This window comes from Megalops cyprinoides, chromosome 17 (assembly GCF_013368585.1).
Source record: "Megalops cyprinoides isolate fMegCyp1 chromosome 17, fMegCyp1.pri, whole genome shotgun sequence".
Taxonomy (NCBI): domain Eukaryota; kingdom Metazoa; phylum Chordata; class Actinopteri; order Elopiformes; family Megalopidae; genus Megalops; species Megalops cyprinoides.
Genome location: NC_050599.1, coordinates 25147774 through 25166220, shown reverse-complemented (window position 1 = coordinate 25166220; position 18447 = coordinate 25147774). Strand labels below are relative to the sequence as shown.

Below are 18447 nucleotides of genomic sequence, written 5' to 3'. Positions count from 1 at the left end.
CGGGTGAGGCGTCAGGAGAAGCTTAAAAGGCAGCTATTATGAGCATGCACCAGGAACTCAGGGACAGAGAAGGTCACAGAAGCACCTTCCTGCAGCAGCAGGCGAGCGATAAAAGTTTTAAATGAGAAAAGTAGCGTTGGATGAAGGACTATAAAAATACTGACTTCAAGAGAAAGAGTTTTATCACAACGGAGGGATACTTAGCCTGACTGTATTAAATCCTACAGCCGTCGACAAAACTGAGGATTAAAACTGAAGTTGGGTGCAGCTGCGGGATATTTAACATTCAAAGTGACTTATGACTCGGTGGATCGGAGAAAATGTGCCGTGTCATTTGTGCAGCCGTACTGCAAAGATTTTCCCTCTGGACTGAACAGAGAAACGTCAGCAGTCTCCAATGAAAAAACACAGTGTAAGTCAATACATGGTATAATGTGAAACCCAAAATATAAGGAGTTTATATTTCTAGATGCCAGATTATACCATTTTTATCACTTTGTCAGCAACTTTCATATATTAAATTCCATGCAGATATGGAACTGTGGGCAGCAGTGTGGCCTAGTGGTAAGTACCAGGGCCCATAACCAAAAGGTTGCTGCAACAATTCTCCTCTGGGGCACTGCTGTCGTAACCCTGGGTAAAGTACTTAACACACAGTTGCCTCCAGTTGTATAAATGGATAAAACGTCAGTCTGGATAAAAGTGTCTGCTAAATGACCATCATGTAATGTAATAGGTGTAATAATGTAATAGAACATATATGTGGAATTATTTCACAATATACTATAATACAATGTATATGCAAAAAAGATGGAACTGGAACTAAATGGAACTGACAATAATCAGTAACTTTTCTGAGTATTATATAGTTTTTGTTATATTCAGTATTATATACATTCAGACAGTGTTCTTCTGTTACTGCATTTTCTTACCTGCAAAACCTTATAACATTTTACTCTATGATGCTGAAACGATCATGTGTTTGCATGTAATCGCCCCTTGGTCCCACTGTGTGCATTTAGTATGGAGTTAATAGACCCCAGCAGTGCAGGCTCAGGGAGCTAAAAGGGTACATTACGTTTCACCAGGGTCTTTCTGAAAATAGCTGGACCATGCCAAAATAGGCCCAGCATCATTATTATTACATTACATCCTATTTTCAGGAGCTTTGGGCATGAGGGAAGAAGAGAGGGAATGCCACAAAACCCAGATTTAAGAAACCGCATCCCACCGCGCATGCGTGCCACTCCCGAGTGGTTTTCACAGCAGCGCCATCCGGAGCACCAGACGCCCGGGGGCCGCTGGTGGAGAGAGACAACAATCCGGGGCCCCAGCGGTCGGGCAGCAGCGCCGGTGCCGGCACTGAGTGCCATTGTGTGGAGCCGGGCTGCCACAGGCCGTTAAAACCCTGCTCATCCCAGCGCCGTGCGAGGGAGAGGGGGAGAAGGAGGCCGAGCGGCAGCCGCAGCCAGATATACACACAGCTGCCTCCATATTTCCTTGTAACCCTGACTGGATAGGAGTAAAAGCATGCATGCATTGGATCATTTTTCTGCTTACTTTTTAAAATGTTATACTTAATATATGCGATGTACTGCAGAGTGCATTGTTCATATCTTTCACAAATATTGAATTTTAAGAGAACAGGAGGGTGCTTGCACTGTTGTTGTGCCGCTGCGTGGAGGGATTGTGTCACTTTATAAATACTAAAGATTAGCCCCTCTCAAAATGTCACTCATCTTGCAAAAAGAAACCTTAAATGACGGACCCCTTTTTGACAGGATTAGGCCGATTTAGCGAACTTAGAGGTTGTGCTCTCCCAATGGCTGGTTTTCTTCTGCAATCAGAGATTCTGACTGGGGTGCCCTTGGTTAAGACTGGACCGTACCATTACATTACAGTTTCACAGCAGATACTCTTACCATAAGCAAATTACATGGATTAGAATTTTTACACATTATCCATTTATACAGCTCGATATTTACTGATATTTACCACACCCAAGGGTACAACAGCAGTTCCCCACCTGGCAACCCGTGGGTTATAAGCCTTATCCCTAACCGCAATATTGCTGAACATATGTCCTCTTGTTTGTATTGTTCAAGAGGTGACAGTTTTCAGATTTTTGCAGCAGGGCTTCACTTTGGAGTTCCTATTTCAGAAAGACCAGCGTAAACAGTGTGAGGTGAACATTTGACATGGTGCGGTTGAATCCTTTCCACCTTTCATTAAGGCTTAGCACTCTGTGGTAAGGTTTATGCTGAAGTAGGGAAGACCACTTACCAAACACACACTTATGGTAAACAGGGAGAAAAATGGGTGTATTTTTGTCAGTAATGACAGTTTATCATTTATTCACATTGTTGTTGATTCACCATTGTTTTCTCTCTCCTTCAAAAATACAACCAGAATACCTGTAAATCACACAACAGGACTCTACATCCTGTCCGCCATACCACACTTATGGAGGGATTTACTTCACAACATAAACAGGATTATGGTCATAATGCAAACAGAATATTTCATCTTGCCGAGGTGCACTTAAATAAAGAAGTGAAAGACATGAACATTCCTTTGCATGTTCAGCCTGCAGATTTCTTGCACAGAAACTGTCTCTCCTAAGAAGTTCTTTTATGCACTCTCATTTTTTTGTCTATTTATTTAATTATTTATTGCCTTTTTAAGGACAGCTCAGATCTTTAAATGGTGTCTCCAGGGAAAAATACAAAAAAAAAAACTGTGGAGTCATCTTTCACCCTGCGTTTATTTTTCATTAATCTTCGACGTACCAGGAGGCTGAAGCCGGAGCCATCAGTAGTTTCATAAATGGGTGGTGGTGGAGGGGGGGAATAAATAACAGTATGACACGGAAGGCTTTGATATGACAAGTCCTGCCCTCGACTTGTCATCCCCCCCTCCCTCCCAAGACCTGTCAGCTTGACTCCCCCTGCTGTCATTCAGATGCACGGTTGAACCGGAGAGGAGGAAGCTTGGCTTCCGTCTCACGGCCTGTTCGGCTCCGTGAGCGCGCGTGAGGCTTTCACACGCCTCTTTATGCAAATTCCAAGATGTCACAACTCATTTAGGCGTTGTAGGAGCTAATGGCTCGTGGCCGAAGCAGAAGTTGTCGCCGCGTGGCAATAAGCGAAAAGCGTTTTTTTTGGTCCAGTGTTGTCTTTTCGAGAAATCAGTCTAGCCGTGTCCCCTCTTGAATCTGAAAATGCCAATGCAACATGTCTTGAAGGTCTAAAGCTCTGAAGTGCTGCATGCAGATGCAGAACCCCACGTGCGGATTGCATGTAATGTGATCACATGCAATTTTGCTGTCACACAGTATAATTATTATCAGTTCAGATGCGATTTGAATCAGAATGAAATTAAGCAATAGCTTAGCTTAACTTATGTTTCGGTCTCCACATCATTTTGTTTTACGTGTAAAGGTTGTGCAGTTCTGAACTTGTTAGCATGCTCTGCTAGCATTGCTTGTATGAAATAAAAAATATAAATAACAAGGCATATCTAGCTGTAAGATTCCTGGCTCAAAAAACATTGACTGCTCATGAAAATGTTGAGAGAAGCTTTGTTATTTTATTTTCATGTGACGTGTTTATGAACTGATTGGGTATAGCTCAGAATTAGTTGCATGGAATAGCGGGGATGACTACTCTGTTCTTTCTGCAGGGAATTCATTAGGTGTGATAGATGTGTTACATAAATCAGCAAAGGGGGGTGATTTGGTTGCAAAAGATACAAGTTGCATGTGAATTGTTTTTGTGATACGTAAAATTCCTATTTCTGTCACTACATGTGTGGTCAGGACAATGTTCCATTAATATACATCTTACACTCTTTTATGAGTTGAGGAATGCTAATGAGGAGTCAGTAATCTTAATTATTTTACAGCATTTTCTCCAAACCAGTAAATGCATGTGAAATGGTTAGTCCAAAACGTGTATAGGACTAATCAGTCTCTGATATTAAGGATGTGTTTCCTTATGTCCCAGACCAAACTGTATACAGTACATCATTCTTAGCTCCGCACTCCTCCACAGGTTTATCCTGTCAATCCTAAGCATTCGTCAAGCTTCACGATCTGTGACAGAAAACCAGCTGCAGCTCAGAGGGGACAGGTCGATGGTATCAGAATGTTACACGCCCACCCCAGCACAGCGGAAGCTTGACAGATCACTGATCAGTGCATTTCCCCCCCCCCGTGGTGTGCACTTCAGTGGCCTCGCCCTCTGGTGCCTGCCATTCAGAGGGAGCGTGTGGCGAAGGGCAGGAGCAGTCACCCCACCCGGCCTCGAACCCGGGTCTATAGGGTACCAACCGTGCGACTTTGACTGCAACGCTGAAGAGCCAGGCTTGTTGGTATGGCAGTTAGAGCGCATACTCAACTGTAGTGACAGCACTCTGTCACAAAGCGTAATGAGGTCCAGAGGCCAGTCTCCCTAATTAATCAGGCAGCCCATCTGCTGATGTGACCGGGATCGATCCGGCTTGGCCGGGTGATTCCGGAAAGACGGTATTAATGGCACCGCATTAGCAGATTGACAGTTATTGGTTAAGTGCTGTGGCATTGCATTAGGAAGTCAAGAAAGGTTATGCATGCTGACCACAACTGGAACTTAAAGGGGGGTTGAGAATGGGACGGGTAGTTATTTACATGCTGTCAATCAAGTGCAAGTCTGTATTTGGAGAGAATGAGAACTGTTCTGTTTAGTTCTGCACCTGTAAGTAGATTACATTTTATTGCTTAGCAGATGTTCTTTTACAGAGTGATTTGCACAGTTTACAAGTTTTGCATGTTATCCATGTATGATGTTGGGTATTTATATAGGCAGTTCAAGCTGAGTGCCTTGCAACAGCATACAACAGCAGTGGCCAACCTGAGAGGCATACCGGTGATTAAGAGCCCTGCTCCTGAGCACAATGTCATGCAGTCCTCTTGAATCTGATCCCATGCAAGAAATGCAGCAAGCTTTTTGAGATCCTGCAAGATTTACTGCAGTCATGAAATACCAGCCTATTTTCAATTCTTTCAGACTGAAAAATGATATGGAAGTACAAATGTGATTTGAAATGTGATATGCAAAGTTCACCTATAAATTTCATTGGACCTGTGTGATCTAGATAAGCTGAACATTGATAAGAAATTGTCATTTCAGTGGTTACTAAACTGGGGGAAAGGCCATTCAGGGCAGGCCTTTGGTATATCTAGCGTATTGTCAGATTCCAGAATGAGACTGCTATAAAATTAACACTGTACTCTGTGATAGTTTGGGCAAACGACTGTGCGGCTGTGAAATGAGTGGCGACGTTGACAGATTTCACGCAGCGCAGGGTTTCGGCCAGCTCGGAATTTTTACTCCAACAAACAAGATGGAACATTTCACCCAGAATTTCATCAATGATTGTGGCAGCCATTTTTTTTCCATTCAGCGTCGTTTGACTGTAAAGAAATGTTTTTGTTTTCTTCACGTGTTCAGAAAAGGCAGTCATGTTTGCTGATAGCATTGCTGTTGCGCCCTTGAATTTGAGCAGGGTTTTCACAGTGGCTCAGGTGGTAAATAGATTTTATACACAATTTGACACATGCGAGTCAAGCCTGGTTCTCACAAGCAGCTGTCTTGTGTTGGACTGAAATACACTGTGTTATTTACCTGACTGTGTGTTGCCCCTGAGAGCCATTTCTCATCTGCCCAAACTAGAATGCAGGTGCAGGGACATGTTTGAAGACGATCCCCTTTCAGGAACTTTTGTACCATGGCAGCAGCGGTTTGATTTCTTACCATAACTGACATTTGCCTCCAGGCTGAGGCTCATTTCTAACAAAACTGTCCGTTCCAAACAGACAATACTCCCTTTGAACTGTTTTGTTATGGAGTTTGAATGGCAGGGTGTTAAGTAACTAAAACAATTTCAGGAAACTGATAGTGCCATCTGGTGTGATGATCAGAAACATGATATATGTCAGTATAATTGAATGAATTTTTATTAGTAGTAAAAGCATCATTCAGCTTACAATCAGTAATTCCTCTGTCCATAGTGGATTCTGAGAAATTTGTGGGAGATAAATACTCTCCTCCATTCTAAATGAAACAGGTTCAGATGGACTGCAGTGAACCCAGCTATGATTGGCTCTGCAAGTGCTCGCAACCACTTCTAGCCCAAGGAGAAAGTGCACTCCAGAGAGTTACGCACAGCAGGCAACCTCTGACCCCTCAACAGTGGAAGTGTAGATCGAAATAAAACAATCCAAAATAGGACCAACCAAACTGAGAGATAAGCATCAGACTGAAATGACTGGAGACCCTCTTTATATATATATGCATCCATTTACAGAAGAGTCCATTTCACATTCCCTTTCCAGGTGAGGAAAAATATGTTAGCTTTTGTTAGCTTAATAGTATAGCCCAAAATAAAAATACCATCAGTAAAGAAACATCTGCACCAAGTGCATAGTCAAAATGTAGCCAACTAGCTATCTATGTATGAAGTGGAAACTCAGTTGATGATAACAATCTCGCTAGTGGGCTGCCAAGAGGCTTGGTCAGGTGAGGCGATTGTTCTGAGTGTGGGCTGAGTCCTGGAGACTGGTTTTGATGCTGGTTGTGTCATGAGCCAGTCATGGCTGGGAGCTGATCCTGGTGTTGGGGTAAGGGTGGAGTGGCCTGGCTCTGTCGGGGCAGGGTTGGCTCGTCTCGCCACTGTCACATGCCCCGTGACTTGGCGGGGGCAGCTAGTAGGCGCTCAGCGGACTCACGGAGATGCATCTGTCCCTCGCACGACATCTTGTGGTGTGAAAAATGGTCACACGAGAGTGAATTGGAGGATGGCTTCACATGCCGCAGTAGTTGCTGTAGTGACAGAAAGCCACATGTGTACAACTGGATAGGATGTAGGTTAAAAGAGGGGAACACTGAAAAATGTACCATTAGAACCTGATTTTGGCCAGTTCTCCCATACATTATTGTAGTTGTATATTAGCTCCTTGGATACTCTTAGTATACATCTTTCCTTCAAGTAAGACATGTTACATTTTCATATATTTATACTGAACACATGGCTTACATTTCCGATGTCAATTTATATGGCCAAATATTATTTGAAGGAATTAGAGTTCAGTGCTTACTTCAGCAGTGGTGTACCACCTGGGAATCAAGCCCACAACCTTATGGTTAAAAGCGCTTGTCCTTAACCACGATGCCACACTCTCAGTGTCTACTGGTACTTTGCTCTCCCAGACCTCATGCCCTCTCTCACTGGCATTCAAAAGCCAAAATATACGCCTGAATATCCCCTCCATTTAAGATCTTAGCTGGGCTTTTATTGAGTTCTAGGGTTCTAGTTTAATAACCGTGAAAGTGCTGATGTCAGATCGTGTATTAAAAAATGACTCTTTCCCTGATTTGTTGCCAAGCCTGGATTGATGTTTCATTTTGCAGTTTCCATGGGCTCTCTGGGGTGCCCCCACCCCCCCCGATAACCCTGGAATGCTGCAGCAAATCAGCTCTGATTTGCAAAGTCCTTATACCAATGCCTATGATCCCGTGGGGTATCTCAGCAGGGGGGACTGAGGCAGAAGAACTGACTGTGAAGAGTTCAGGGTCTCCCTGGCATGTCTTTATACAGTTTTCCCCCAAATGGCTGAGAGGTAGTCATGTGATGCCTCCCTCTATGAATGCAAGGGGCTAACCTCATCCTCAAATGGCTGAAATATTGCCACCACTGACGGGTAAAATCAAATAAATCACTTTGGGTCTAAATAGCAAAGGCACTTTTGCTAAGCGCCTGTATAAGTTAACGTGTGTATGCCTCTGTGAAACTACTAACCTCATCTCTTCTTCTTCTGCTGGAGGCCCCCTGGGGGAGTTTTTTTCTTTTCTTTTCTTCTGTGGTCACATGACCCTGGGTGGCCTATGAAGCACCAGGTTTGGTGTGTGGGTGCAAGTGTCCCCCCCATACCCCAAGGGCCCCCAAGTCTGCAGTACAGTAACACTGGCAAGTCCACTGTGAGCTCTGTGCCAGCTCTGTGCGGTCGGCTGCAGTGTGAGGCAACACAGAGACCAGCTTTACCTTTAATTGCAGAGGGGGAGTTTAAAGGGAATGTTTTAAAAGAGGCCTTGGGCTGTTCTATGAGTAGATGAGTAGGTAAGCCCCCTGATTTGTAGGTCAGGCTTCCAATCACATCTGACATAGGGAGTGAAATGAAGTCACTCCCTCATGAAGGACATGTCACTGTACCTCACCACAGTAGAGTGGCAGGACCATGGACAGCACTGGCCAAACTCACAGCACCGTTCCTGCTCACAGGAACGATACAGGGCCACGGACAGTGCTACTCACAGGAGAGCTGCAGCATGATGAACAGTGTTGGTCCTGCTCACAGGAGCTATAAAGGACGACGGACAGCACTGACCCCACTCACCAGAGGTGATACAGGACCATGGACAACGCTGGTCCTACTCACAGGCATGGCAGCAGCTGCAGCTGATCCCTAACCACTGCAGATGCCACTTGCTGCCTCGTCAGTGGGACTGGCCGAATGCAGCCCCCGTGTTGTCTTGGGAAGGAAGAACTGCTGTCGTATTTGGCTGAGCAGCAGAGGTCAGCAGTGATGGTGCAAACCTACCTATGCATATTCACATAGACACATATTCACATGGGTGCCGTTCATTCCCTGCTGCTTTTAAACTGTTACCAGGCTTTGGTATGGCGTCCCATGGTCCTAGTCTGGTTGTTGCCTCAGTCTGTCCTGCTCACAGAGTTGCCATGTCGAACACACAATTAGAGGACCATGTACTCTGTTTGGTTGGTGCATCCACCAAAATGCCTTAACTGGAGTTAGTTTTCTAGCTTATGTGCTATTCCTAGAAAGCTCAACACTGCATCTCAACCTGTAATTTGAATGTGCGTGTTAAAAGATAATTATATGGGTATTCTTTAGATAATTTTAGACCAGGTTCTACTTGCATGGATATTTACTGAGCTTTCAGCTCCTGTTGTTGACTGCCATAGTCAGAGGTGGAATTGTTCTTCTTTTCCCTCAGTTCGGTCTCCGCTACCGCTGCTCAGCAGTTGGTTTATTGGATAATGAAACAGTTGAGGTGCTGTTCTTCAGAATGAAAGTGTTTTCCCCCTGGTGCTTCTCTCTTCTGGCGGTGGCCACGCCCCAAATGGCAGAATTACACCCTGCGGCGTGCTCCCAGGAGTGCTTAAATTGGCAGTGGTTATTTGCAGTTTCAAGCCTTCTTGAGATGTTTCCTTCTAAGAAAGGCTGTATCGATATGTGTGGTTGTGTGTGCATGTGCAGGAAGCATTTTCAGCAGGGCTGTGCACTTTATGATTTGCCGGCTGCAGGGTGCCTGCTGTTATGTTTAGAGCACAGACCAGTAGCTGGCTACTGACCCCACCATTACTCATACGCCTACAGTCGCCAGGCTACAGTGCCCAGCTTGATAGCTATGTCTTCCACCAACTGCAGAAAAATTTCCTTTGTTATCCATTTGTTTTTGGTTATGTTTTGGATTCAAGAAATGCCTGCTTTAAGGTGTTTAAAGGAAGCCGACCTTGATTGGCTATGTTATTTATGAGGGTGGCTTGCTTTGCCATTTACTAACTCAAGTTACAGCACTCACTCTCTGAAGCCACTTCCCGGCGCTGGCTGATGATGCAACCTCCCCCCGGCACTTTCGGATGATGTCGGAGTGCTTCTCTGAATCGCACACCGTATGCCGCCCCTGCTGCAGAGCACGCACACACATACACCAGCGGTCCACACTCGAGAGGGCACGGGCCGCGGGGCGAGCGTCCTCCGTTTGGAGCGCGGCCAGCGCGCGGGGTGGGGGAGGCGGCGCGCCCCGCCGGGGGCTGTGCGCTGACCCCTGCTTCTCCACGCATCGGCGAGCGCCTGGATGAGCCTCCCACACGGGCCCACGTTTTAGAGGGTTTCGGCGCTTTCGCGGCCTGAGGGTGGCGTGGTGGCAGGCAGACCAAAGCGCGCTTCAGCACGGGTGGGTATTGTCTTCTGTTGGGCCAGCACAGCGCCCCCCAGCCCCCCAGCACAGCGCCCCCCCCGCCCAATACACTCACAGATACACACACACACACACACACACACACACACACACACATACATTCAGTCACGCACATACACACACGCCCCTTCGCAATTCCAGAAATAACAATGCTGCCATCCTTGCCACTCCTAGCCACACCTACTCCCAGAGGCTGCCATGGCTACCCCAGTGTTTCCCACCACACCCATCCCTATAGTGCTGCTGACAGCTTTTGGTCATTCAAGCAGTCAGTCAGCTGTTTTTTCTTTTTGTCCCTTCTCTAATCACACTGTCCACAGTGCTACACAGACCATTGCTCTTTGGCTTTTTAAAATGCCTAATAAAGTAACATTCTCATCCAAGATGCGCAGACGCTGTAAGAGAAAATAGCTAGCCTCAGAAAATATTAAATAAAATGAAATCAGAAATGAATATCCTCCTTTTTTACCCTCCTTGCTCTTAGGGAGAGGTGCAGAATACACCTAAAAAGTGCCTGAGAAAATGCAGTCTGCCATATGACCCCTACAAAATGTAGCAAGTGCTCCAAGGCTGTAGTATGAGGCTGAATTAGGGATGACTTAGGTTCTTCTTTCTGTTTGTAATAGGCATTATTTCTGTCAGCTGTTTGTTTTTATCTCCTGCCTGCAATCAGTCCTCTCAGTTTGGCTGTACAATCCAGAGACTAATAATTGCATTATTGTTCAGTGCAGGTACAAAAATAGCCTAATCTAATATCCCCAGCTTGATTGGTGAGGTCAGTGGTCTGGCCTCGATTTAGTGCTTCAGATGAAAAGGAAGAAAGGCCTTTCCTATCCCAACATGCATTTCCTGGGAAGTGCCCTAAGGAAAAAGTAATAGATGCACAGATATATAATACGGCAAATTGTATTCCTTATATTAGAATATATTATTGTATTTTGCATACTTGGGTATTCAAGGAGCTGGCCAAACCCTGTTTTTGCATTATTTAGTTTTCTTAGCAGACCCTCATTGTTATAGCAACATGCTATAGATTTGTAGCTGACCCCAGAGCACATCAGGTTAAGGTCCATGCTCAAGGATACAACAACAGTGCCTCTCCTGGGGGTGAAACCCACAGCTCTTCCAGTTCAGTCCTCTAACCACTACTCTAAACACTACCACTGCTTACACTGTCCCTTGTCACTGTCTGCATGATGCCAGGGGTCAAATCTTTCCTTCCTGTTTCTATCAATAATGCACCAAACAGGAGCCCCTCTGGTGTGCTTTATGGCCTGAATGGAGTCATGTTTAGCAACTCTATGCTTGAAATTTGGCACCTGAACAGCAAAAAATTCATGCCTCATTACTGCGACCCCATTGCGCCAATGGCCCTAGCACTCATACAAACAGGAAGTGACACGGTCAGCCGCCGTCGGTGTCGGCGTATCTCCCCCCCTCTTGCCGGCACGTTCCCTCCCCGGGTGAGCGCCATGGCCCCATTACCACGCTCATCCGAGCCAGACGCAGCTCATCCCCGAAGGAGCCGCCTCGTGATTGGCCGCGTTTTAGGCGGAGACGGGGGCTGGGGGGGAAGGGGGGGCAGCTAAGGCTGGGCGGTCTTCTAAGGACACGGCAGGAACTTGTCTCACGTCAAGGCCAGGGGGCCAGCCGCCCTCGTTATTAAAGATTATGCGGCCCTCTCTTTCCCCGCTGCAGGATATGCAGAGATAACATATGCGCCAGTCACTGGAGATGAAAACGTGTTCTCTGCGCTCTCGAATCAGGCCGACAGGGGCCTTTTTGTGTACGTGTTTGTACTTTTGCTTTGCGCAGGACAAGATGGGCGGTGACAGCTCTGCCTAAGCATGCCGCAACGCCCCGAGCTCCGCCGGCCCCTGCGCACTTTCTCGCCACATCGTACGCGATTCAGAGCAGACAGACAGACAGGGACCCGCATTGATGAAGGACTCTATGATGTCCCAGCAACTGCAGCGGCAGCATAAGCAACTCCCGTAGGCTTCTCAGGTGTAATATTCCTATACACAGTATCACCCTCGGTTCTGCTCATGAAATAGGCTTGCTTATTTTAATAATGTCGTCAAGGCCAAATAACTGCTATAGAGCGCAGTATTTCATTGCTGTGGTATCCTTGCTCTTTCTTTCAGGCCATGTTCACTTCAAGTTACATAGTTGCTTTGCAAAACACTATGGGAGTCAAACTGTTGCATTCCTTTGTCAGGAAAGCTGCACCATTGTGCAAAGGTCATGGAACCATTCTGAAGTTAAGATATTTGCATGTGTATGTGTCCACTAATATGTATACGAAGACCACTTTAGACTTGTGTTACTGCATAAAGAAGGAAGAAACGTGGAGTGAAATAGCTTGAAAGTTGATTGTCAAGGTGTGGCATCCGATGCATAACCTATAGACAAAGATTGTCTGTCAATGACAAACTCAGGACTGGAGTATACAAAGCTGTCCAGTGAAGATCAGAAAGATGAGAAGCACTGAATTTGGAACATAGCTGGCAGAGGGCTGGGGTGTCATCCGGCTTTCAAAAGCACACAGGTCATGTGTGAAATCCAGCAACGCAAATGAACTTAAAGAATGTGTTTCACGTAGAGCACCATTACTGAAATAGAGAGACGAGACTAAAAGGATAAAATATGCGATGCATTTTAGTCTCCTTATGCATAATGACAAAAATACAAAATGTCCTCCACACAGCTGTGTCTACCAAATAAAATGCAGCAGTTTCAAAGATCTGCTGAATTTGCAGATGCACCATTTGTTGTTTTCAGATATATTGTGGAGTAATTAATTTTGGCTCTGCTAACAGGTGAATGTTGTTCCGCAGGAATTTCATTTTACAGAAGAAACTATGGAGCAGTGGAGTCCTAATATGAAAGTGATGAGCCGTGAACTCCCCAAATTATATTGCACAAGACTGCATAGGAGCAAGTTTGGCTGCCATCCCTGAGTCAGCTTTCCGAAAACAAGGACCTCAGATAACCTTAAATTCCGCATTCCTCTCAGGCCTGTGGAAGTTCAGGGCATGGACTCTCATATCAAATGTATGTATTAGGAAACCTCAATTTTGAATTTGGGAATTTTGTAGAAAAACAGATGGCCATTGTTTTTTTTTTTTTTTTTTTAGGTTGGTGGTGTCACCAACCTGAAAAGGGATTCCAGAATGAGCCTGCTGCTTTGGCACCATCCACGTCACAGAAGATAGCAGCCACTTGCTAGCTAGTCACTGCTCTTCTTCAAGGCAGCCATCTTTGCTTTCCTTTGGTGGGCAGTTGTGCTTGAACCTGCTTTCCCCTCTGCTCATTTCCTCTGTGGAAAGTAGCCAGAATTTCTTTCAGTGTACTTTTCCCCCCTTTTTTCCTTTTTCAAATTTATCAACAGGGTTTTTGTTTGAGTCTTCCAATCAATTCCCATTCCGCAAAAGCAAATGTTGACTTTCGAATCAATCACAATGATTAAAAAAAAGACGGGGAGAAAAGCAGTTGCTGATGTATTGCCCTCCTAAGTAATTATTTCAGTATCGAGCGCTGTTCGGCTTGAGTAATGTTATGGCATTGTACAATTAGCATACTGTAATCAGCAAGGTTCTAGGGAATTTCAATAGCTCAGTGCATATGGTGCCAGCAGAGCTTGCAGTTAGTTTCCCTCTGACACACATGTGACAGAGTGAGCCTGACGTGAAAACTGCCCAGTCTCTTTTTAACTTTCACTTCTCCACTTTCCCCGTTCTCTAAACGTGTGTTTTAACCGAACACGACGCAAAATTTTACGAGTGACGTGAACGCGTGAAAAGTCAATGGCAGGAGGCGAAGGGGCGGAGTTAACTGCGGCAAAACTGCGAAATGAGCGTTCGCTTAAAAAAATGTTCAACTCGAGTGAACATTTCCTTCAAGTAGGGCTAGAAGCCATGCCCCCTTTCCAGAAATCTCTTCAGTCACTTGCTAGCAGCGTTGGTGTAATCAAAAATGCTTACTGTGACGTGGCACGAAATTCACTTGTTCATTTTTCAGGCAAGCGATCAAACCCGTGCGAGGAAAGCAAAGTGAAATTTCGCTTCATGTTCGGTTAAAACTCAGCTTTACAGTTCACCTCATTTTAATAATGTTCCTTGATACATTGTATGCCCAATAACATGGGAGTTTTTCTGGCATCTAGTGTTAGATACAGCTTTATAAATGACAACCTGCCTTAATTTCATTCAGGTTTATTTCAATCCAAATTTTTATCCCATATTGCGCTTGTTAATAGGCTTAATGCCATGAATAACAGTATGCCCTGAGTAAATGTATCTACTTAATCAACAGTGTGTGATTTAGCCTACTATCCCAAGTCATCCGTTATCATGGGGATCTTTGGGCTCCCAAGGTCGAGACAGAGATTAGGATGGAACTTGGACATTATTTATTCAACAAAACGCTGTAAGTGGTTCTCATTAGGGGGGTTAAGTGTTGCGGGAAATGTTTCAGTCCAGCATGGCATTTCTTTACCCATCAGAGATCTTACTTAATATAGTATAAAGTAACTACTGCACACACCCTTTGAGATTCACAGACAATGGTGTTGTGGGGTTGACCCTTTGGTTGCAGTTCAAGGTTGATATAAAGCAAAAAGCATCTAAGGCAGCATTTATATTCAATCTACAAATTAGCACATTATTTTGTGAAGCGATATATATGAGGAAGACCATACATGGTTGAAGCGCATTGTCACATCATGTAAATGCAAGCAGTGTTAGTTCACCAGTTTGAATACAAACCCCACTTCTAACCTTCTTTTTCCAAGAACATTAATTTGCATATATTTACATTTCTGAGAACTTTACAAACTGCCTACGCCTGTCATGTCTTTGCCACTGAGGGCCAAAAGCCACCAACTGATCCCTCCTTGATCAGCAAGGCCACACCACCATAAGCAGCACTCTATGGTGAACTCCCCCTTCCGGTCAGGCTTTCCACACACTGCTGAATGGTTACACCTGGAGTCTGCCATTTGAACCTTCTCGTTTCTGACGCGTGCATTTCCCCTCTCGTTAAACCCACCTTGACCCGCCGTTCGCAAGGGAAAATGGATTCCATTAAGTGAGACTCCCACGGGGGGGTGGCAGGTGAGGGCACGCAAGCAACGTTTGAGTTTTCAATAGTTGCCAGTCAAGAGATAGAGATCTCTGCTGTCCGGGCCAAGGAGCTCTTGGGCTGGGCTGGAATGTTCCCGGTGACTCTCCACAGAGCAATCTTGCACACCCTAAATAGCCACAGGAAAGTCATGTATAGTCACAGCAGCACCTGCTCTGTTCAAGCTGAGCCATGGGACAAATCCTAACGAACATTCCACTATACATTCAGTTTCACCTACTGCAACGCCTTATGGGTAATAATAGCAAGCCATACAGTAAAGTAATGCGTTAAAATATGTACCACACTATACTATAAGATGTATTACTTTATCATAAGAGGCTACTGAAGATGCATTCATGAATGACCTGACACTGTTCAGACAAATGATACATGAGTAGGCGATTTCTTTTTTTTCCTTCCCTCTCGTGGCGTATGAAGATTGCAGTGTAGTTCTCGATGTTGTGTGGAGGGGATCAGGGTCACACTGTGTGAAGATACTAGCATTAGTACTGTAATGCAGAACTGACTAGATCACTTGCACAGGTTGTCTTTCCTCATTCTACAGATCTTCTGTTTGTTTTGTTTGTTCGGTTGATGTACAGATTTAAATGCTCTTAAATTCCACTTTTTTTGCACCACAAACTGTCACTGTTGGATGTGTGAACAGTAGGACTGTAATCCCCCCATCACACGTCTCTCTTCTCACAGTTTCAGAATCCAACGTGCCCCCGATGGAGCCCTGGTGGAAGGATACGGTGGTTCTGGGGACGGTGGGATGCGCTTCGGTGGCCTTCCTCCTCTTAACTGCCCTCATCTGTTACAAAGCCATAAAGAGGTAGGCCTTGCCCCTCCTAACCCCTCACCCCTCATGGCAGGACCCGCTCATGACATGGAGGGTCTCCCTGTTGTGTTGAATTCCAGTGGAACATGTGGTGCAGTTCTGTCGTCCCACCTGGTTCAAGCTTACAACTCAAAGCCAGTGCACCCCAGGGTTGTGACTTGTATGAGCTCCACTTTTCATAAGGCGACCAGGATAACCCTAAATTCTGACTGGCTGCGGAAGGAGGTGGAGCTGATTTTGGAAGGCAGGGTGACGTTGTTCACTGCAGTGTGGGCAGAAATGACAGATTTGGGTACTGACACTGCAAAAAGAACAAACAAAACATGGATACAGTATAGTCTGAAATGTTCTCTTCTTCAGTGCAGAGCTGCTGTAACTCTAACCATGCCAAAGAAAAAGATCATATGTTTCCATGGTCGTCGTTAGAATCCAGCAGATTGAAACTGAAGAGGGGAACAAAAGGTGCAGTCGCCACAGCTGAGCACAGCTTCCAGTGAAATCTGCAAAAAAATACATGAGTTGACAAAAATGACACAATTGTTAAAAATTGACAATTTGGTCATTACTAAACATCTCCTACATGCAATCTTACTGCAGCCACTGTGCATCAGTACGGTTTAGACTAAATGTAACTCACAGTGTGCAAAGTCTATGCAAAGGACATTGCTTTTCATAAGATTATTCATTGGCCAACACATCACCTTGGGAGGATGATGAACAAAGGTTATGTTGTTACATGTTAGTCATTGCTACAAGTGAAGCAGTTCAGGTTGGATACAGAGCTCAAGAGCACAACAGCTGTGCCAGAACTGCAGTGTGATCCTGTAGCCTTTTTTGGTTATTATCACAACTCATTAACCACTAAGCAGCCCCACTGCGGTAACACAGGTGAGGGAGTTTAATTCAATTAAAGACCTATAAGAAACAATGAATCTCATGGACTCCTCTTCGGGTTTACTCTGTGTGAGAATCAATGTGTCAATGAGGATGGCCTGTTACAGGACCAGGCCATTTCAGTAATATGTTTATGCCACCGCAGCCTGAGGAAAGGAGATGAAAGTATGGTTTGGCCATGTGTGAACAATCAGATCTGTCCACCTGGCTTCTCTTTTATCGGCTCAGCAAAGCTCTGCACAACCTCATCAAAAGTGGGTCATGACTGGTCTTTGAATATGTGCTGAGTTTTAAGCACACTTTATTTTATTTTACTTTCATTTGTGCATAGCAGACACCATTATCCACTATCCACATACAGCACCTTATGGGTAAAATTTTGTTCATCCATACAGCTGGATATTCACCAATGTGACTAAGGTAAATCGCCCTGCTCAAGGAAACAATATAATGAAAAATATTTCATTCTCTCAACTGCCACACCACACTCATACTATGAACATTTGGTTGCTAGTGGGCATGTTAGCAAGAGGTGGTGCATTATACTCCTCTATGTCATGAAGCTGTATGAATGGTTCTCCTAGTGTTCTGCTCTCTACAAAGGAAGAGGTCAACACATGTAACAGACGTCATGGGCAGCTGTATTGGAGTCATGGGGGGTGGTGGGGTGGGGGTGAGCTTCTTTTCACAGCAGCACAGCCTAGAATATGCTGTGAGCTGGGCCGTCATAGTCCCAAACCCACGTTATTATTTATGAATTAATTTGCGCAGCCGTTCGGTCGCGGCATCTTTTATGCATGCGAGCCAGGGTCGTGTCCTGAAGCTGCAGGCAGGGCAAGCTGGGCAGGGTCAGGTTCATGGTCACGCCCAGTTTACCCACCCAGGAATTGATTGGTTACTACTAATGACTGGCAACTTGATTGGATGCAATGTGCCAAGCCCACACCCATGTGTGATTTCAATGGATGGAATAATTCTTTTAAACCACCTGCCTGCATGTTAGAAGAATGTACCATGCCTGAAATCAAACTAGAGTAGAAATGCTGTCTGGATGTGAAAGGATCAATTGTTTGTCAATCATGGTTGTGATGCGTTCTGCGTTTTGTCACAGGTTGAAAAATCCTTAAAACAGAATATTGCCTTAGATCCACTCCGGGGATGTGAGCATTCACGCACGTCCGCACTCCCATCCTCGCCCCTGCAGAAGCAGAAAGCACGAGTGCATCAGACCCACGGCGGCTTCGTCTCCGGTGCTTTGTGAGGTTAAGCGTGAGGCTATCCGATCACATTGTGCATCGGTCCAAAACCGCGTTCAGCGGTTAGGTAATACCGATGTGCTGTCAGGCGAGGGGGGGCCGGGGACAGCTGAAAAGCTACCAAAATGGGGGTAAAAATCCCAAATCTCCCCAGACAGCTGAAGTCACTCATTTGTGCAGTCATTAAAGAGGGAGGAGAGGATCCTGGGACTGCAGGGCCCCCCACGGAGCGTTGGTTAGATTATGGCAGTGCAGCACACTGGGGAGAGACAGCAGCCGGGGCGGTCCG

The 18447-nt window shown here is 45.3% G+C and overlaps 1 protein-coding gene across 2 annotated transcripts in view; it reads left to right on the top strand.

Annotated features, from left to right (window-relative positions):
• Nucleotides 1–18447, top strand: part of LOC118792716 (proline-rich membrane anchor 1-like) — a 34820-nt gene that overhangs the window by 4971 nt on the left and 11402 nt on the right. For both annotated transcript variants that reach the window (XM_036550622.1, XM_036550623.1), the window contains exon 3: nucleotides 15876–16002. In XM_036550622.1, coding sequence (XP_036406515.1) covers nucleotides 15876–16002 — 127 coding nt within the window. The remainder of the gene's footprint in view (nucleotides 1–15875; nucleotides 16003–18447) is intronic.